The 22930-nt window shown below is 40.1% G+C and overlaps 2 protein-coding genes across 3 annotated transcripts in view; one reads left to right on the forward strand and one right to left on the reverse strand.

The window, feature by feature from the left end:
• galnt1 (UDP-N-acetyl-alpha-D-galactosamine:polypeptide N-acetylgalactosaminyltransferase 1) overlaps positions 1–15139 on the reverse strand; it is a 32249-nt gene extending 17110 nt beyond the window's left edge. The window contains exons 1-3 of one of the 2 annotated variants that reach the window (XM_026372587.1): positions 14734–15139; positions 5540–5629; positions 1747–1858 (exon numbers count right to left, since the gene is read on the reverse strand). The gene's annotated coding sequence lies outside the window, so the exon portion shown is untranslated. The remainder of the gene's footprint in view (positions 1–1746; positions 1859–5539; positions 5630–14733) is intronic. The other variant, XM_026372586.1, reaches the window with a different exon arrangement.
• Positions 15140–20221: 5082 nt separating this feature from the next.
• ino80c (INO80 complex subunit C) lies at positions 20222–22334 on the forward strand. Its single transcript, XM_026370273.1, has 5 exons — positions 20222–20505; positions 20958–21074; positions 21157–21268; positions 21576–21643; positions 21746–22334. Exons 1-5 carry the CDS (start codon positions 20332–20334, stop codon positions 21875–21877), a joined length of 603 nt encoding a protein of 200 aa, XP_026226058.1. The 5' UTR covers positions 20222–20331; the 3' UTR covers positions 21878–22334.
• Positions 22335–22930: the final 596 nt, after the last annotated feature.

The raw sequence follows: 22930 nt of genomic DNA on the forward strand, positions 1-22930 counted from the left end.
CACATAACTCAAATCACAATTTAGCTGTTTGACCCTGTAGGCCTCTGTGTAAGTTGCTCTCAGTTTTGCTGCTCATGCCAGCCAGGCAGGATTTATGAGGATCTGGCATCACAGCAGGGCTTCCCTGCCTACTAACCACTTTAACAGTCTACTTTGATGTTCCTTCTCAACATAAAAATGTAGAGGTCATTACATTGTGCTTTCAATTTCTAGACGAAAGTGAAACCACAGCCAAGTATTGTTATACTGCAGAGAATCTGCAGCATTACACTATTTCATAATAATAATAATAATAATAATAATACATTGTAATTGTGTTTATTTATCAATATGCCACCTGTGATCACCCTAAACAGCCTTTATATCTAGATATGTTTTGATACACACATGGAAAAGTAAATAACAAAGAAACAGGTTTAGAATAACAGGTTATTTGGAAATTCAACTCCTAAGTAAATTTACTCTCACTGGTAAACTAAACACAAACTACTTCTGGTTTGAAGGTCACCTCCTTGTCTGATCTGTATAAACAATATCCAAAGATCACACCCTAGCCTAATAAATAAAAGAAAACTAAAAGTGCTTAGGTCAACTAGTTAATCTTCTATTGTTTGTAAATGGCAACTTATTATCCTAAAACTAAGCTACAGTTTTAACAGTCCAGTGTTTCCCCCCCACAAACACTTACTTGGGCAGGATGTTCAAGTATGTCAACAACTGCCCAAGTATATCTGTCCACCTTTTATTTTAATCTGTCTAAGATAATGATGCACTGACAACTGTTGCTAACTAATGTTAACTACATGATTTAAATTAATGACAGAAAAACATACTGCTGTTTTATTGTGCTGTTTTCACAAGTTGTTGGGTAACCCAGCTTCGTTATAATACCTCTGTATGCAGCAATTACAACAACAGATCTCAACTATTTTAACAATACCAACCACATCGACACAAACAGAAGTTTGAGATAGGGGAGAGGTGTAGATCATCCCAGCAGAATGATAGTAGACTGCCAGACTCAATTTTGTTTTATGTTTTCTCTGTATGTACTTATTTATGTAGCTAAGTACCGTTTTAGTTCAGTATATTTTTGTCATGGATTTATGTCTATGCTGTGTTAAATCTTAACAACTTTTCTTAGAAGCGTTAGGATTTCCACATGCCCCCTTTAAAGAGTTTTTGGTTGCTGTAATTGTTATTCTTCTGTCCACACTGGCTACTAAGACATCCCTATGGAAAGCTATTTCCATGTAAGTGAAAAAACCTACAGTCCTTATTCTGCGCTTTTATAATAAAATTCTCTTTGGGATATTATTCCTTCAACATAGTTCAGAAAGGAAACGCTGTCCCTGGGAATAAGCAGAGGGAATTGTGTGGTACAACACAATGACTTGGAACATACTTTTTTGACTCTAAAGGGGAAAACCTCAATATCTTCAGCTGAATTTCACAAAGCATTTTTGCAAAAAGGTATTTCTTTGTGACAAGAATGACCAAGGGGGAAAAAATTACAATGACCAAAAACTCTCAATGTGCATAGGGGCATTGTTTTAAGATAGACATGAAAAACATAACGTTTAACTCAGCTCAATTCGCAGAGGATGCCATCTACTAGTATGAAAATGAATGGATGTTACACAGCCAGCCAGGGGCTGCAGAGCTGATGCAACGACACATTCAGGGTTTTATCTGAAGTAACATCTTTTTTTATTTCATATAGCTCCATGATTTCTGTACACATACCTGTCAAAATGACTACAGGGGTCTCTGCTCAGATGTGCACGGTGCGCCACCAGCAGGGGGATGGAGCGTCGGAGATCCCACTTTGTCCTTCACACGTCACTCGAACATGCTCCTTATAAAGACAAAAAAGAGAATATAAACAATGCTTTACTGCAAACAGTATGCATAATAAGCAAATACACTGCAATGTGCAATACTGAAACTGAAGTTAACAAACACTGTAAATGAACTGTGTCTCACTGTTAATTATTCTCTTTAACATTCCAGTTACAGTACATGGACTGAGGACTGTGTTTTTTCCAAACAGCCTGGAAAAGAGACCAAGTGCATTCCGATTTTACCACAAAGACACAGAACTGCAACAAGCGCACAGGAAGACGAGAGAGAAGCTGTCAGTCAAACACACTTCCTGGCTGTGCCTGCAGAATAAAAACACTCCTATTTCTCACATAACCACACAGAGTCACAGTGTCACCACGCATGTTTCCAGTTGCCCCAACACTTCCCAGTGGAAATGCATCATCATTCAATCAACACACAACATCACATGTTTTAATGGCAGACTTGGAAAGTTGTCATTCATTTACTAAACTGTCTGCATAGCTCTGTATCTTTCTTTATTGTGTTATAAATGCACTAGTCTCCCTCCTTCCACACCCGACCAAAGGTCAAACATAACCAAAGACAATCTGCCAGCACTGGAGCAGGATAAAAGCAGAGGGAGGGAGAAGACAGAGGGATGAAGGGGTAAAGGGATATAGGGATGGACAACTGACGGATACTCAGAACTGCTCATTTCACTGGATTAATCTGCTATTTTTGAAACATCCAGAGAGAATGAAGATGAGAGTGAATATGACTCACTGCGGGCATATGTGTATGTGTGTGTGTATGTGTGTCCTTCAATCTGGTCCTTGGCCTACTTAAAAGCCAAGTCATCATTGTGGTCCGCTAGGACTTCATATTGCCAGCCTGTGTGTGTGTATATATTAATAGTTTGTATTACAAGTGGAGCCATACCATAAATCTCCTCCTGCTAGCCCACGCACTCCTGCATTACTGAGTGTGAGAAGACTGTACTGCAGTGTAGGTATGCCTCAATATTTGAACGGTCATGGCCACCAAAGTTGTCTTATCTGTCTCCTCCTAGGTGAGTCATCATTACTGATCTGCTCGTTACTTCTCTTCATACCTTCCTATGTCTTACGCACAGATGCCTCAAACTGTCTCTCTTTGCATGCCTTTTTTCTCCCCTTATCTTACACACACCTTCACAAAGTTTGAGTGGACTGTAATCCCAAACTGGAAGCAGGACAAGTGAGAGCTTCTATAAATACTCAGATTCTCCTGACAATCACAAAATAAACTGACAGAACCACATATTTCACTGCAGTGCAAACGGGAACCAATCTCTGTCTGCAGAGGAAGCCTCTTTGCCTCCTTATTCTGCTTTCTGCCCATCTTGTGCTTTAGTCTTTGCATAGGTGCTCTATGTTGAGGAAGAAGAAGACCAAGAGAGAAACCAAGTGGAAGAGAGCTAGATATTCAAATGTAGACAAAGATTAAACATTATACAATCTAGTAATGTACACCTGAGTGAGAGGGGGACTCCTTAACCGTTTGTTTAACTTGTATCATACCTAATTGTGCCGCATAGGTGGGAGGCCTTCCAGCATGTGTATCTTCCTTAGCTTTTCCTGAACTTGCACACTAATTGTCTTCTTATACATGTAAATCATGAGCTTTTAGCTTAAAAAACACAAAATACTTGTCTTGACTCTACTGTTGCTTTAAGCTGTCTTTATCACATTTTTTTGATCCACACACACACACACACACACACACACACCTTCTGTAGAAATTCACCAATACAATCAATGCCAATAAATAGACTGCAAGATGTTAGTGAATGCTCTCTTCTGCTTCATTTACAGCATTAAGCTGAAATGTGATGTGCTCTTGCCATCATATCAAATTATGGCAAAATTACTTCAGGATGATTTCATTACGGGTTAATGATAAATGGCATTATTGGAGTTAGAACCAATCTCATCTGTCATTGAAGAAGGGTACACCCTGGACACGGACTTTAAAAAAAGAGATTATTGGGGTCATTGGCATATACCAAAAGTTTAGGCCTTAGAATTGTTATTGGGAGAAAAAAAAAAGTTGGATCAATGCAACTCTAGTTTTCAGCTTACATTCTTCGTCTTTCCTACTTACTTCACTCTTTTCCAGCATTGAACAGCTGTGAACCTACACAGACAATACAGCATGGCGGCCAAAAGTTCCTTAACACTCTATGTGATTAAAGCGTGAAGTCTAATTGTCTTCTCTCCCACCAAAGCTTCTTTCTGTTCAGTCTAGGTTGAAGTAATTCCCATTGCAAATCCAAAAGACCAGTGACTGACTGAGCCAGTCAGAAAAATGCACAGGTGAGGATGAGCTCATAAGTGGATAAATTAATAAATCTCTACTTGCAAGAGCACATATTTTTTAAGCAAGCAGAAATCACTTAATAAACACATTGTGTGGTTCATGCAGATCTGCATCCACAAAACACCATGCATGCTAAAGCTTGAGGCTTCAAAACAGGACTGGAGCCAAACAAGGTTGAACAGCTTTAAAACAACCTTTGTTTGGACACTTAAGAAGTTAGTGAGGGACTAGTTAAAACTGACAGTAAATCAAATTAGTCTTTCACAATTCTTTAAACGCAGTATGAAAACTGCCAGCCACGGCCAAGTATTAAACCTAATTGTTCCACTCTTTCCCTAAAGCTGACCACAGAAAGACAGAGGACAGAGTCAAAACTGGGTAAGATAGGGAGAAAGGTCTCTTTTCTTAAGACCGTGTGATCACTTGCTATCAGCGTGTGCGTGTGTGTGTGTGTGTTTGGTTCTCAGCCAGGATAACTGTAAGTGTTATGTCACTCTGTTTGTAGCGTATGTTGTAACAGAGGGAGTCCAAAGATGACATCTTTGATCTTAGCAACAACAAACAGTAACGTGCCAAGTGCTTGCCAACGCCACCTCCTTCCAGCACTGTCAGACACCTAATTTCTTCAGTGGTGTGGGAAAGGAAGGGCTCTGCAGCACCTCATGGATACACAAACACTAAATCCACGCTAGACAGGGACTAGAGGAAAGACAACAAAAGATGACAACAGTGTTGCTGGCAACAGTAGCCGTAGCTCAGCATTTCTGACAGCTTTCCAGGGGAAGCCCAGGGAGGAAAAACAGGAATGCCAGGAATAGAGCAAGGAGAAAATAGGTAAGACGCAACTAGTCCAAGGTCCCTCGACACAGCACTATGTCACATTTATCCTGGATGAAACGGCTCACAAACCAGCCTGCCTTGCTTCCCATAATAAAGACATGCTCTGGGAGCTGGGGGCCTGACACTTTCTAGACATACCCTAGATCCTCACAGGGAGAGATATGGTAGGAAGAGGAAGAAAGGGGGACTAAGGAACAGACAGGACAGATGAAAGGAAAGAGTCACATAGAAAGAGAGAGATCTGCTTCCTGTTTACGAAGAGTAGAGAGCACAGGAAACAGAAGAGCAGGCTGCTGGGCCACTGTTAACGGGAATGACAGTGGTGACAATACACACACATGCTCGCTACCTTCCCTCCTCTGTGTCCCGAGTGATTACACAGAACAGATTTAGCTCACCACTATCTCTGTGTGACTAGTGTAACATCTGGAGACTTTGTCCTAGGTTCCACATATCCCTGGTGTTCCAACTCTGGTCAGGCTCTGTGTTAAAAGGATCAAGCTTAAGTACGTACATGCCCCCAGCTGTGCACTCAAATGCTCCCGGCAACATTCCCAGTCCAGGACAGACTTCCTAGTAATTCTACACAGCATGCAATGTCTTCCTGTAGAGTGATGGAAAAGTGTGGATTTAACATATTTTCCTTACAACAGAAACCATTTTAGCTGCATGCACAGCATTAGCAAATTATCCTGAAGTTAATTTGCTATATAGCAGAAGCAAAGTATAAAACATTTACATAAAATATGCAAGAGTAATGGATAACAAAATATACATGTATATCACTGCTATTCATTCAAAATAACATCATCTGTTAACCACCTGTTGAACCTTAGCTGGTCCTTAACCAATTCAGACTGGGTTTTGCATTGTATTTCTGAGATCCCTGTGGCTATAATATATAAAGCAGCATTTCTGGCTGTGAAGCTAGTGGAAATTTTGTTTTATCTTGAAAGAAACAAAATGTTTTGGTTTTTTTAAACTGCATAGCTCTGTTAGAAATTCACAGTTTGGGTCTGCAAAGAGCCTGATAAGCTCTGCCTGAAACATTTTCTATGGACTTATAAAGTCTTAGAAATAATAAAGCTAGGGGGTTGGACTAATTGTGCTTGATAAATCAACAAAAGTTCTTCCACTTTGTATATCTTTGGCCGGTACTGCGAAGAACTGATATTATTGCAACTGTCAACTAGTGTTGGATGGTATAAACATTACTCACAATATAACATTAAAATTATTACAAAATGAGAAACTTCAATAAACTGTCGATAACGGAAGTTGCTTGACATTAGTCTTTTAAGGTCAACAAAAAGGCTGGTTCAGTTCCTGTTCTGGTGTAACTCTAAAGTAATGTGTGACTGAGTTTTTAACCAGTGCAGTAGGAGACTACAGCTTTCCCCTCGTTTAGTTACCGTCGTTGTAATGTTATGTGTAACTGGTGCTGTGACTAGTACCATTCAGTGACATTACTGCAAGCCCAACTACAAGTCGACACTTGAGCTGATAGTTTGAGTACATGCTAAACTCCAGCTGGAACACTGTGAATGCCGCAGTGGAGCTTAGCTGATGTGTTAAATTAAATTACAATATAAACTTTTTACTGTAACTGATCTTGAGGTAAGCAACTACAATTGAACTTTTAAACTCATGATGAAAATCATAAAAAATACAGACTGTTTTTTGATCCCGGTCTGTTTGTAAGTACTGGCAGCAAAGTCATCATTAAGTTGTTGGAACTGAAATACTGAACCTCCTCAGAGAACTAATGGAAAACAAGAGTCACATAGTTAGGATGAGTTAGGATGACATGATTTATGTGTCCCCAACATTTTGGGATGTCATATAATATAACTGGAAAGCTAAGTGTGCTGAGTCACTCCAAGTATTTAATATCTACTGCTTTATCTTATAACTAAATGAAAACTGTGCTTTAGTTCGAGCCAACAACACACAGACATTTTTCATCTCACTGTGCCATTACAAGCCACTTATGAACAAATAAAGACATCCTCTTTTAGCCACTCTCCATCATTGATAGTGAACAGCATCATGTATCCCAACTGTCTAGTTGCACGATCAGTCCTCATTAATCCTGATATTACTGGGTCAGTTCAAGTGGTTTGATCTATGAGACTATATTTCAAAAAACAGACACTCAATAGCCTATTGGCTGCTGCACAATACACAATCAATCACCTGGGAAAGACCTGAATATACACACACAACGCCACATACACACATTTCCTAACTGAGCTAACGCTATCAATATTTCATTTAAGCAGCTCCGTCATCAGGTCAATAGCCTCTACACACATGCACACACACAGACACATGCACACACCCCTAATCACACTGCATAACCTACAAATAGCTTTTATTAGAAGTTCCAAATGTTTAGCAATAACTTTGGCTTATCGACTGCAGGTGAGGTCCACACCACTTGAGCAGCAGGCATGACTAATCTGGCCATCCACTATTAAATATAGGACTATTCAATTACCACACAGATCTTCAATCTGTCATTTTGTCACTATTCCTTTATAGACAGTGTTCTAATAAAGCTTGCTACACACACTTTATTGATCAATATGTTTGAATATTTTGAACATGTCCATCCAAACACACAAAACAGAAAGACTAAAACAGCCAAAGCATTTTTATTTATGAAAAAGCACAGAAAGTGCACAAATTACACAACACTGTTGTGATGCATTTTTAGCCAGGCTAGTCCCCTGATAGCAAGTACAGGGGCAGTATCTTGCTGCTGTATCTGTCTCCCTGCAGAGCTGCAGCCACACTGACCCATATCCCAGCCGCTGGCAGATTACACTGCAGCATAAACGACAGACACACAGACACGCATTCCCGAGATACAGCACAGCACATCTGGCAATTTTGGTTCATACAAATACAATTTCTGATGGCTTAGTACACACATATACACTCAGATAACCAACAGGCTCACTATCCTGCAGTCCATCAGCCAGAAGTAACCATATGGTTCTCAATTTGACCAGGCTAGAACAACTCCTCTCCAAGAGTCCTCAGACACACAAACACACAGACCTGAACACATGTATGCAGACACAGAGTAGCAGCTTGGTAGCAGATAAAAGTAAGAGATGGATGGTTGTGTGTATACAGGCCCACAGGGGAAAGCTATACATTGGTCGGGGTGAGCCTGGGGCAGATAGCTCACGCTGTCACACAACTAAGACAAAGTACAGAGCTCCAGCATGGTGCCCTGTCTTTCCTGCTCTCCTCAAATTCTCTAATTTCCTCTATAAAAATGTTATAGCCACATGGTCTATTCAGGAAGTAAATTTTACCTAGCATCTTGTTTATTGCATTTAATGACCTAAACAACCTTAACAATGCAGTCATGCATTCAACTAGAGATAGCTGAAAACAAAAGTAACAAGTAAGTTGTGTCAGGAAGTTGATGAGGCAAATGCATTACCTCGTTGAGCTCAAGTGATAAAACCAATGTGTGAGTGTGGGTGAGCACGTCTTTACTTCCTTGTGTGGGCCAGTTTTGGTTTCAATACCATTCTTTTAGGTCTTGTGAAGACATTATAGCAAGTTCTTCCAACTTCAAAAAGTCTTTTGGGGGTTAAGCTTAGGTTTTAGGTTTAGGCATTTATTTGTGATTGTTAGTATTGGGGTGAGGGTCTAGGAAAACCATTATGTCAATGAGTGTCCTCACAGTTACAGTGAGACAGTGTGCGTATATGTGTGTGTGGTTACGCTTATAATCAGCATAGTGCAAGACACCTGACTCATTTCACAGCGGCTGGTAAAAACTCTCTGGCTTAGTGGTTTAACAAGACTGGCTCAAATCCAGAAGGTTCTCAGGGTTTACTACTACTACTACTACAACCCACCACTGGTCACAGACATGGTACAGTAGGATCAGTCCTGCCATTGCCCTTGACAAACGCAACAGAGTTAACTGGAGTTAATTTGTGTGTGGCTGCCTGCTGCTCCTGAACCCTGAGGTTGAGTCACATACAGAGGACAAATATCCCCACAGAGATCAATAAAGTGTAACCCAGTCTGTCCAGTATGCACAAACAGTAGTAGTAGGTATGGCCTACAATGCATTTTTAGAAAAACAGCAAATGCTATATATATATTTTTTTATTTTTTATTTTTTATTAAAATCTTAAAAAACAAACGGATGGAGAAGCAAACATCTACTCCCAAACAAACTGTGAGAAAAGGCTCTCCAGGCCAGTGTAAAGAGAGACATCTGTTTGACAATGTGTCACACAATAGTTTCTCCATGACTCAGCAGAAATTGGACAAATTCCACTTCCTCTTATGTTGGGTTTTGTGGGGGGATGGGCAAAAAGCACGGCTGTCGCCATGGAAACTATGACTGTGTCCAAAATTACTCCCTATTTGCTATATAATGCACTACATTTACTGTCCACCATTTTAATTGAGTGTCCGAATGTTGAGTGTGTTTATTATATAGTGAGTGCACTCGAATATTTCACCATGGAACAAAAAAGCAGTGTAACAATCCCACAATCCAACACTTCCAATTTTACAGATGAGAAAATTATCGTCGTGCAGCAATACAGCTGTTGGTGACGATGCAAAATTGCAATAATTAGTAAGGTTCTGAAAGCTCAATTTACTGCTCACTATTGGGTGAACTACAGCATGCAATGAATGAGTAAACAGATAGTGGTTGGGACTCTGTCTTTGCCTGCCAGGTCATATCTCAGACTGAAACAGATGCTGTAAGCAACAATTGGAAGCATGAACAGCACGCTTCCACAAAAAAAGTAACTTGACCTAGGCTCTCTCTAATCATGTGTTCAAAGTTACTCTCAAGGCTTCATATTATCAGATCACAGTAAGTGTGAAGTCATCCATGTCATGGAATAATAAGCACTCAAGGTCAACTAGTCTTGCAACTGAACTACAATTGCAGACAAAATTGGATTTCATTCAAGCTAACAAATTTCCCTGCCACATAGTCAGGCTACTTTTTTTCTTAAACCAATGCAACATCCAGTTCACACCATGATTGGTTGGCTGTACAAAGGTGAGAAGGGAACCACCCTTTAAACTTCTCTCACCATCTATATTTAGTATGGATTTAGTATGTTAAGTAGATTAACATTCAAGAGAGAATGACAGAAAATCTGATGTTATTCGCCCCATACAGTATTTAACAATAACAATATCATAACTTCCCTCTCTTTATGATGGCTTGCTTTGCAACTTGCTTTCAAGTGTGGCCTCTGTGCACAACTATAAATGCTTTGGATTACCAGGGTGGTCGGACAGCACATTATAAAAACTCATTCTGACAACAACCCAGTCCTTTCACTTCTTATGACAAACGTATCATTACTTTTCTGGAATGCGGTTCACTTGCAAGTTGAGACCCGCTTCTTCAAAATATTTATCTATTCCAGTCAATGCTCATGCATTGAGCCTTCTTTTCTTCTTTAACAGTACAAGCACAGAGCTATTTATTATATTTATTATTATAATATTAGTAACTGCTGCTGAACACTTTAAACCCTGACCAGGTGGCCATTGGTTTAAAAAGTTGTCAATCTCCTCAATCTCAGAAAAGAGCATTCAAATCACTTTTGGTAGCACATCATTTGAAGCATCGAGCTTTATTTGTATTGGATGGAAGTTAATTATGAATATTAGTGCCCAATTATTAGCTCATGATGTCATCTCAATTCAACAATATAGAGACATAGGCAAGAAAACTGAACAGAAATAGACTATTAATTCCTTGTCAGAGGAAAACCAGTGCAGAAAACAAGAGACTGCGACCAGGAGATGAAATAAACCTCTGCTGAATACTGGGCTAAATCCTATTTCCTTATCATTAAGCCAGCAGAAACACTGTGTCCATCCAGCTGAGACACACTGAGTGTGACAGGCTCTGAATCATCTGTAGAGGCCCTATATGCAGTCTAAACATACTGCGACATAGCTTAGGCCTGCTGCTCTTTGCCTTCTCCGATTTACAAGACTTATGGGGATTCAAAGTACAACGAAGAAGACAAGGATATGTAATGCCAATGAATAACAAACAGCATTCATCACACTTCTCACACTCTCATTGCATATACACATGCATAATAAAAAAATCTATACTCTGCAACAACCCATATACTGAACATACATGCACAGAGGGAAGACTTGTATGTTTGTGTTGGCCCTTAGGTGGTTCCAGCCCGAGTTTGAGCAGGGAGCTGGCAAGATTCCCTAGTGGCACTGGCTGACCCACTTCTATGCAACTCTATCCCTAATGTGACCCGTTAGAAAGCCAGAGGACACACACGCATAAGCAAACACTACTGCAACTGCCTGACTATAAACCCTAGAGGCCCGAGAGGCAGAAGGAAAACTGCTAAATGCTGCTGATGGCTATCTTCCTCTCCTCCATCTCTGTTTTCTGTTTCTCTCAATTTGTCTGAAGATCAACCACTTAAGGTTGCTGCTATCTGATCTAGCTAAACTACCTATCAACATCCAGAGTGTGTTCTCCAATGTGTATACTAAAAGGTACAATAAACAAAAAATCCATGTATAGTAACAATAACCACATGAATGCATGATTTGAGTCCAAAAATGAGACAAGTCACATTACATGGTTGTTCCACTCTGCTAAACAAACAAACAAATATAGCTATTTATGTTAATGTGGCTCTTCACTGCTAAGACTGCTGTAATAGGTGGAGCTGTGAAGAGGCAAGACCAATATCAACAAAAGTGCGACATTAAGTCTGCCTGATGCGTGGGTGATCAGACGACATTAGTAAAAACCAAATCCATAGATAAGAAACCAGCGGCAGAGTAGTTATCAGATGCCTGATGTCTGTGAGATCCGACTGAAAAGATGACTTTTAAGTAAATAAATCCAAACCTACATTTCACCAGTGAAAACAAATGTAAAAGATGAGGTATCACTGTGATTCCTCTCTGAATTTAAATTTCACGGTCACAGATGTCATGTCTGGTTGCATTTTGGTCTGCGAGTATTTTCTTCATAATCCATCAAACTATAACTTTTTTTGAATAATCAATGCATTGTTTAGCCAAAACTTTGACTGAAAACAGTGAAAAATAAGGTCTGTGAACATCTTATTTTGTCTGACCAACAACCAAAAACTCAGAGTTAGTCATTTTTGCAGGATTAATGGCATAAACAAATTAACCAATTCTCCACTTAACTTGCAGATTTTGCCATAGTTAAACAACAGAACAAAGACTGAAACTACAGTATGTTCACATATACATACTGTGTTTTGCAGCTAAAATATTAACCAGCCACTCAGACAAGTCTTTTGCTCTGCTGTTAATGTCAAGTCTCAGCAGGAGTGTAGGCAGAGGCCTGACGTTTCACTGTCTATTTATGTAAGGTTTTGGGGGGACAAGCAGACATTGAGCTATTACATAGTGTGTACTAAGCATGTGTACATGCATGCGTCTATTTATGTGCATGTGTTTAAATGTGCGTCTGATCCGGCCATAGTCTGGAAGGAGGAACAATGGCATTCCTGTGCTCTGAGGTCCAGGTGGCTGTGGAAACCCAATCCTAAACCAAGCCTTGCTGGCACACAGAGTGCCGGGAACGCCGAATGCTGCTGCCTCCCTCCGGAGACATGGGTCAGAATAGAGCTATTGTTCCAGGCCAGCTCAGGGCAATAAATGTACCACAGCCACCCTCATGACACACACACATATACTCATAAATATGCACACACAAACAAAGTGGACATCACAGAGATGGACACAGATTAACACTTAACATAATTTCATAGGGTAAACAGCAAAACCAAGGGGGAAACAGTCTACTAATTTACCATAAACCATAATAAAAGCACAGAAGGAAACATCTTGGCTGGAATTATGCATATGCTTTATAATTAGGAATTTTGCAAAGATTAAACTAAATACATTTTAAAGCATATCACTATTATTATTATTATTATTATAACCACCACATATAATGTGAACTAAAACCACAGTGACATGCCTATACTAAGACATTTCTTTTTATACATGTTGAGTGCCCTCATGCATGCCATTTACTTCTTAAATGATACACCTAATTTGGTTCAAATAAAATTTGTGCCACAAACTTTGTCCAAAATGTCCGTAATTTGCAAAAATCTTGATTTAGGTCTCACGTATGTGGAAGCCGACGGACACGCACACGAACACAGGCACATCTGCTAAGGCCACACAGTCAACACACACAGGACAGGAAACGCATGATGCAGACTTCACGGCCTTGAAATGAGGAATATGATTCATTTCCCTTCAATGCGGGACAGTCATGCCCTAGCACAGAGCTGACTTCATATATATATACAGCTGTGAGGCAAGTTCATGTGACACAAATGTGAGACAAAAAATCCAGGTCAGAAAAAAGCTTGAAAGTCACATGTCCTGTTTACATTTACAGGTATTTTGACCTACATGGTCAAGTTAGTTCTCATTTTACGCAGTTTAGCTGTACCACACAGATGCGCTTTCTCGAAACAGCATTAAAGCCATCAGCTCATGTTCAGTCACCAAAGGACAGATGCTACAGGTAGCACAAAAGTACACAGCTTCCCTCCAGCAATGTAGCTTATTGCCCTACCGCACAGGCAATGCCACATACACTCTGGGGATAAATAATACATGCTTCTCTTTTCTCTACCTTTATTGAACATGACAGATTAATTTAATTGGTTCCCTGTCAATCCTACATCTTAATCTGCCGACTCTTGCACGGTTAATAGTGAATCCATTTTCTTATCTCTGGAGATAATTACAGCATTGTTAATGCACGCTCACTCATGCAAGTTCATTCTCTCTTCTTTCACTCACTCAATGAGACGCTCTCCTCCACAAGGGCTTCAACCAAATGCTGGAAAGGTTACAAAGTGATTGAATTACATGAAATGTGATTAACCTCTGTGAAACAGAGGAGGAGGAGGAGGGTGGTCCTCCAACTCTACAGCCCAACAAGGAAGGAAAGAGGTTGATTCTTGCCACTATTTTTATCTCCTTATGTGCATGCAGCTATGAGGCATCGCAGCACTTTGACACCGTCAGGACACAGGACAGAACAGCTAGTGGTTAAATCATCTCTCCAGGTTGTGATGCAAGAATAAAATCTGAAATGTTCACACTGCTGGATCCACTGTGGTCCACTTAAAAGATGAACAGCTTTATATATTGTTTGCGCGTGTTATCCTTGTGCTTAAATCAATACGGGCTATCTGGTAGTTGTCATAAAAGCCTTCATTTGAATAACGTTAGACTTAGGAAAAGTCTCTCTGCGGTCAAATGCGGCAATGAGAGATAACGTTAACCTGGCAGTGGCCCATTCACCACAGAGCCAGTCAAGAGTCACGTTAACGACTAAAAAAAAGTGTTTAGGAAACATATTACTCTCAAAACATGCGTCTCATTCATTACCCGTGTCTCAGACTGGTTGTTGAACAGCAACAGTGAGCTCTTTAGCTGGAAAACGACAACAACAATCGGTGTGTTTAACGGTGAGTCGCATCACCGTTGCTTGGCTGCCTCTGTCAACAAGAACCTCTGTGCGGTAGCGCCAGTCTGCCGCTACCTTAGTGCTCCACCGGCCAAAAACAAGCCCGTGGTTGTCAATGTGGCTGCACACACAACATTAACACAGGATTTTCATATGCATTGTTTGCTTACCTACAGTGACGGGCCACCTCAATCCGCCGCTATGCCGCAAGAGACCGCAGGCTAGCTACGAGGCAGAAAGCTGACGCCGATCCAGTGAACGTTATCGCGGCTAAGTTAGCGGGCTAGCTAGCTTAGCGAGCTAACGATGGGGGGGGGAGTGTGGTCCTCTCCCAGGCGTCGAGACAAACCAGTTCCCTCAAAAATCAAACCGGCAGTGGGGTGTTTTCCGCGGCGAACACAGCTCCAGAAGCTCTGCCACTTGTCAGAGGGCGTTCTCAGAGGAGACATCCATGTGATAAGACCTTGAACATGACTGTCGGTTCGGTCGCCAGTAGCGCTATGCGGTCAGATCACTCTCTCTCCGGGCGGACGTGCTGCCTCTACCTCGGTCTGTCTGAGTGAGAGAGGTTGGCTGCTGATGTGCAGAGCAAACACAGGCAGCATCACTGCTCATCCCTCCCTTAACTAACTCAACCCGGAAGAAATACTCAAACTGATCCCATCCTCTGTTACATAGTCTGCAAAGATCTAAAAGTTTGGCCAGAATTGGGGGTCAGAGGTTCAGGGATCATACACCATCCACAGAAAACAATACACATCTGGTCATTTATGCATGATTTTAGTCTTTAAAATGTAGTTGACCTATTGATAATCAAGGCAAACAGTCATTAGGCCAATAATTAGAACTCATACATTACAAGCCACTAAAGGGTAAACCTAGTATCTTATCATGGCTATAGCTAATTAATGTAATAATTTAAAACAGAGCACTCACTAAATCATAACTATATCCAAAAAGTTCTATGTCATCCATCTTTTTGAAAGAACCAGAGAAGAATACAGTACAGAGAGTGTGAAAAGTATTTGTCCTGCAGAAAACAGGAATAAAAACTTAAAACTATGTTTGCTTTATAAATACACAATGAACATCACAATAAAATGTCTTACAAATCTTTTGTTCATGGCAAAGGTTTGTAGAATGTGGGGCATATTTAACTACCTGCAAAAACAAGATATATTAGAAATCATGATAGATTCCAACTACTGTCCCCTGAACCTGTCAGTCTATATTAATCAAAGCTGCTGTATCAGGTCATGATGATGATGTAGTATTGACAGTGCAGACACACTTTTGTTTCAAATTCTATTGAATAGATCTGTGGGGAGATCTAACCGGTCTGTATGACACAGGGTCATAACTTTCACCTCTTTTTATTGGCCACTGTTTGCAAACATACCATCAAACCAATAAGGCCTTAGATGCAGTTAGGGGCTTGTTATATACTGAGGATAAAAACTCAACTGTAAAATAGGAAAAAACTGAGAAAAGAGAATGGAGAATAAAACAGTCTCCTCTTTTTTACCACTAGAAAAAGGACATCAGTTTGTGGCAAATGGGATACTTTCAGTTACAAGAAGCTATAAATAAGATGTCAACAGTATTGCTCACTATTACCTGTTCCATCAGGGGAGTGTTTAAATGTCTTGACTGCAGGCATAACCTTTTTTTCATCACAATTTATCACCAGAATAAGAGAAGCTCTTGGGAGAGCTCAGTCCGCTGCCAGTGCCAGGCAGAGCTCGCTGCCCAACTCAGTGAGTTCATTTTCTTCAGTTGATACCAATTTATTGACTGCTCATTCACAGGGATGGTAAATTCTGTTTATGATTGGCAATGCAGTCCCAGTTGTAATTCTGTGAAAGATTCTCTGTGGCCAATATATGATGCACAAGATATGGTGGCAGTCCAATTTCTCAGAGTTACACATGCAAATTGGTCTGTGTTGGCATCACTGCCAAACTCCTGTTGCACATAATGAAGTCAGCGAGGAGCCGTGTCTCATTTTTATGACTCAACGTTCTACCTGCACAGACAGAAAACTCTCTGCCTCGACTTGATGAGATGTGAATAGCAATACAGCTACACTTCTAGGTCAGGTCATGCAGAATGTATTCAGGAAGAGAAATTCAGTGCGGTGAATGATTCAATATGTGATACACACAGCCTATTTGCATTCTCCCCTGACAAGCTTGTATTAGTCATAAAACATCTGCAAAAGGCTTTCATAACCTTGTTCTTTACGTTGTTGCCTCTAATTCTATTTTTCATTTGCAGGACAAAACCTACTTTCAGTTGCACCAAACCCATTTTAAATCTGCAATCGTTCTAATGTTGACATGTTAACTGTATTTCTGTTATCCTTTAGATGCAAACGTTGTCCACATCTTCTGTACAGCATGTTTTGGGGTTAAAGAAGCAGAATTTAGTTATAGCTAACAAAATAGGAAAGAAGGGGAGCATCTTCTTGGCCAAAACACCACTGACACATCCTTAAGCAATGCACTAAACAAATGATAATTTATCAGACATAGAAGTTAACTGTGATGTGAGGCTGTGAGATTAATTTTCTGTTAATAACCTTGAAATATAGCTTTTGTATATGCTTTAAATATTGCAAATGTCGCAGATACTGCAGCTGATAAGCTGATAAGTTAAAAGCACATATTTCACATGAAAATGATCTCTCATTCACCACACAGTCATCTTTCCATATATACAAATGTCCCCAGAGTAGATGGAGTCTGCTTACACCCATGCATTGATGCATTCACACGTGTAAGAGGCTATCCATTCCCATTATAAACACTGACACATATCCAGCACCAGTCAATGAGCTGCTGTCACAGATCAATACGTTGTGCTTCAGGCTGTGGCTAACAGTTTACTGTAAATGTTTGGCTTGCCAAACCTAGAGTGTAGAGCAAACAACTCTGCCGTTTAATCTACTTTTAAATTATGTTAGCTTGAAAATGAACTTCACAGTGAAAATGCTTTTTCAATGGCCTTTTACAGTAAAATGACAGCTTCAAGAACAGAACAAACAGCTGAGGGCAACACAGAACAGCTTCCTTTGTTTGACAGAGTAGGTCTGTGTGACACCCAGATGTGTGAGGACTGACAAAATACAGATGTTGGAAAATCTTTTACTTCTATGTCACTGGTTCCATCATGCTGCTCCAACCTTCTGTCTGTCTGAATACAGGATGTGTTCATAAAGAATGGAGTGTGTGGATCCAATAACCCACAGTTACAGTTGACTTGATAGTTTAACTTCACCCATAAAACATTCATTTCTGTTTGCAATTGAGCTCACACAGAGTCTCTACATATACTTTATTCATGTAGCTGGCAGCAGCAGTGTGCCTGCACTGAAAAATGAATGAGACATTTGGAAAGACCTTCCTCTAAATCAGCATTTCCCCTGCGAGTGTGGGCCTCTAGTCACTATAAAGCAGGACAAGGACAGCAAAGTAGAAGTAAAGCTTCTCTGTTTGTGTTCCAAATCCACCTGCACACATACAAGCATTACACCAGCATCCCTGAGTTCATCAGGGTCTCTGCAGTAGCTGTGTAGAATTTGGATGTGGTACATCTCTGCTGTGGAGATTTGTGGATGCTGACAGGGCACTCCCTGGTGGGCCAGTGCAGACTGATGGATATGCTAGAGGCACTTTCCCCTCACAGGTGTTTGTGCAAAACACTGTGAATAAGCAACTAGAGAATAACCATGTACCTCCTACAGCACGGCGTCCTGCTCTAATCAACCAGCAGATTGCTGGAGGCCACTTCCACCTGCAGAGTAATGCTTGACAGGCAAGCTAGTTTAAGAACTACATTATAGATCCTTCAAAGTAATCACACTCCCACCCTTTCACAGGTCAGATTAAATGAAGACTTTCACTATACCTATATTGTTATACCTATATTCATATAGATTTTAATAGGCTTACTCAAATGCTGTACAGGTCTAATAGAGTTTGACTGCAGTGCCTCCCAACCTGTGAACTGCAACCTTGTATGGTGCAACAAGATAGACATGAAGAGGTTGCACTGGGATGATTCATGACACAGTTATAGAAAAATAAAGCTCCACTGAATTTTAGATTTGGTTTTCTTCCTGACATTTCCAGTCTAGATAAAATATAGTGTAGCTTTTCCTCCTCAGGCTTCTAATATATATTCATATGAGAAATCTCACACATTAAGAGGGGACAATCACTCTTCCTAGGTTAAACCTGCTTTCAACTCTGTACATGCAGCTTAATTGCAGGGAATGTTAGGAACAAATTGTTGGCACACACTGCTAAACGATAATTGGTAAGAAACTAATAAGAAACGAATCAATTCATCAGGCCCACCACTAAGAATGTAACAACATTGGAAACACACATATTACCTTTTTTGGTATTCTGTGTGCACAGTTTGTGACAGCAAATAGAGGCACAGGACAGACTGTTACTTAATAACAGGTTGTGAGACACCAAATGGGAAGTCATTTTCATTCATTCATATTATTCATACTGAATTGAGGATTGCATAACTGACCTGATGGCTCACAATGTAACTCATCTCATAAAGTTCCTATTTTTTAAAAGGCGAGTGATTAGTTTGAGGCTTAACTTCAGGCCAAAGAGCACGTCATTTGTCTAAGGCGGCAATATGTCCTGTTTGTTTAGACCAGTATGTGTGCTTCCTGAACGTTTATTTACTTTGAAGGGGATTTCTTCAGTGACATCAATAACATTTTTAAAAAAGAGTTAAATCAATACAGGTTCTCTAAGAAGAAAAATGTATAATATCACTAGAAAAATACCATTAATCAAACAAGACATTAGGTGCTATAATTGCTCTATTTTGCTACATCCATTTTACATAAATATGAATTTTTGAGTCGGAGTCTGGTTGCAGAAACCCCAGTTAGCCACATGGTGCCAGCAACACTCCACTGAAAGAAGCAGAGGGCGCAGACGCCCCCAAACTCAATACTTTGGAGTATTGAACTGATTAATCACTGACATAATATTAGAACTAATATTAAAAAAGAAGAATAAATCGAACCATGAGTACGAGTTTGCCTATTTGTGCATTTTCCACCTGTACAAAATAACACAAACAAAAAATAATAACAATATTTTTTACTTAATGTTTTATTAGGAATGTTCTCATTTAGGCGACATTTAGCACCCAATTGTTACCTTCCAGACAATTTGGGTTACATAAAAAAAACTGCAGGATTTTATGGAGTAAATAATACAAGCATGAAGCAATCAAGCACACATAAAATGTGATGGCTTTGCTGAGCACGGTGTCAACCTCTAGAATATGAAGGTGGTTATATGTTTGCATGGTAAGGTACAGTAAGGAAAGGTAACAGGAGTAGATTAGAGACATCACATCATCACAAATCTAATTAAAACACCATAATAGAATAAATGTAGAATACAGTGTAAAAAGACTTGATAATTATTTTAATTTTAATTTAATTATTTCAGCAATACAGCAGGCACTTCATCTCCTGTTGTGATGATTATTTTTTTTCTGCATTTATATTCAGGTAGATACAATAACAGTTCTTGTGGTTTCCTGTTTTTACAATTGTGATAAAATTTAAAACGTTAGCGGAAGTGAATCTTTTTCATTTCCGGGTGAAGCGGTGTTTACACTCCGGATGGTGGGCAGCTAATGCTAAGTGCTAAATGTGAGAAAGCAGCGTTTACACCGTATATTTGACATTTTACGGCTTCTTGGATGCGGGCTAAGGACAGATGGCCTCTCAGATATCTATAACTGTGAGAGCTCAGTCGTCTGCCGCCAGCTCCGCCGCTCTCCGGGGGAAGAAACGCCCCGGGAGTCCGGCGGTGTCTGCCGCTCAGCAGAACCCGGGGAGCAGCAACAAGAAGAAGAAGCAACCGACAGTGACACCCACAGCACAGACACAGGTAACAGGAAAAAGAACCGTGGCCTTGAGGATCTTTATAGTGTTTTAGTGACACTGTCTTAACGTCATTATGTTAGTGTAACCTGTTATGTTAAGACTGGGCACTTACAGCATTGGTTAATGGCTTTAGTTAACCATCAGGGTCCTCTTAGCTGAACAGTATGCTGTGGGTCATTGTCATAATCTGTTTGTTCATCCTGTCATCAACTCTGACCATTCTTCCTGTCATCGCTGCCACCACCATGCTTGGTATAACCAGGTGATGAGCAGTGCAGGGTGTTTCTGAGGCCCCTTCTTATCCTCTAATGAGTGTAATGAATTGACGTATTAGTATTTTACGTGTTTTTGAGTGTTTTGTATGTATAGCCAATTGTGTTTACATTATAAACACAAAAATGCAACAGCGTAGGTGGCTACTGCTTGTCTGAACAGTTGTCTTTTGTGTTTCATCAGATCACAGTAGTGGAGACGGTGGCAGAGGTGAAGGCAGTGGGATCAGTCGACAGTGCTCCACCTGCTCCTGCAGAGTCCACAGCAAAGCCTCCACCATTCAAAGACCCTACATTTATGGTGAGGGGCTGTGCCCACTTGAATTTAAGCTTTAGCTCTTCTGTTGCTTTGACCTCAATTGTCCTGTTACTATTTACTGCAGCATTCTGGGATTGGTGGAGCAGCAGCTGGTAAAAAAAACAGGACGTGGAAGAATCTCAAACAGATCCTGGCTTTAGAGCGGACTTTACCCTGGAAGCTGAATGACCCCAACTGTGAGTTTTTAAATTTTTTTTTTCTAGGTTGTGTTTGTGTACATTTATTTAAGCCAAATTTCAATTTTCAGATTTTTCAGACTATTCATTTATGCTGATATGAGTACAGATTTATGCCTACAACTTGACAAATTTAAAGGCAGTTTGGGCATTTTTAAGAGGAAATGATACAGTTTCATAGTATTATTACATGAAATATAAGATATAATATTTCAGTTGTAGAAATAATATTTCAGTTGTAGAAAAAAAAATTATAATAGTTTGATACTATTTACTAGTTCAATTCATAACTCTTCTGTGTTCACAGACTTCAACATTGATGCACCTCCTTCGTTAAAGCCAGCCAAGAAATACTCTGATATTTCTGGACTCCCTGTGAGTAATTAAGTTGTTAAAATCCTAATTATACCATGAATAACATTAATTTTAAGTCTTGTTTAAACCACAAACTGAATAATCTCTCCTGTCTTTCCTCAGGCAAACTACACAGACCCTCAGACAAAGCTGCGCTTCACATCCTCTGAGGAGTTCTCCTACATCCGCCTCCTCCCAACTGATGTTGTTACAGGCTACCTAGCCCTTCGAAAGGCAACTTGCATTGTACCCTGACAGCTGAGCGAGACTTGAAACCTGAAACGGGTTCAAATCAAAACTGAGCTCATGTCAGTGTAGGAGACTGTGTAGGAGACAGAAACGAGACTGAGAGCACAGGCTGCGCACAGAGAGGCAACCCATCTGTGAACATCAGTGATGTTCTCTGGCTGACCTTTGCTGATATTTGCACTGATGTACTGAGGAGTCATTCTTGTTACTGTGTGACAAATATGAAATGTGTAAAGAAATGTTGCTGCAAGGATCAGATCGTTTGTTAGTCTTTTTGAAATACGACTTGAATTTCATGCTCAATTTTGATTTCAATATGTCTCTTTCCTGTACTTCTTGTATAAATATACACTTACTTGCTACTTGTACAGTCTAATACAGTCTAATGCAATCTAAATACAGCAGCTCTGTCATGAATTCTACTTATACAAAGTTTCAGAAGCTATTAAAACACATAAAACAGCCTGTTGTTCTGCATGTCATGTTACAAAATACAAGCATTAGCCTTTGAGCAAATGAGTGAGTGTAAAGTTCTCTCAGCTCTGTACTCTGATGAAGCTGATTAAAGCTGTATAGCACATCTGTGAGAGAGTCAGATCGGCATTTCCTTTACTGTTGTGGCATCAAAATCTCAACATAGTGATTAATGACCAGCGCCACAGCTTTCTGCTACCCAAGCATGTGTGATGTCAGTGTGTGTGTGTGTGTGAGTGAGTAAGTCTTTGTTGACTTTGGCTCTCTCTATGGTGAGTCTACCCAAGAAGATGTACAGCAGTAGTTTTAGTTTGTGTTTAGGGATATGTTTAAAGTCATCATCAAGTAAGGGTTTGGGTTTTTAGGGTCAGTCCGAGAGTACTATTAAGTAAATTAGCTATTTCTCTCCCTTTCAACCAACAAATCTTGCTGGTACACCAGCCTTGCAACCACACTTTGTCACCACAAGGATGTGCCATTGCTTTGCTTATCATTGACACACAAAATACACTATACACAATACTCAGTGTGTTTGGTTTATGAAGTTGCACAGCGAGTCGGTAAATTCACACTCAAGTGTGAGCT

The sequence above is a fragment of the Anabas testudineus genome, chromosome 16 (genome assembly GCF_900324465.2).
Source record: "Anabas testudineus chromosome 16, fAnaTes1.2, whole genome shotgun sequence".
In the NCBI taxonomy this organism is placed as follows: Eukaryota; Metazoa; Chordata; class Actinopteri; order Anabantiformes; family Anabantidae; genus Anabas; species Anabas testudineus.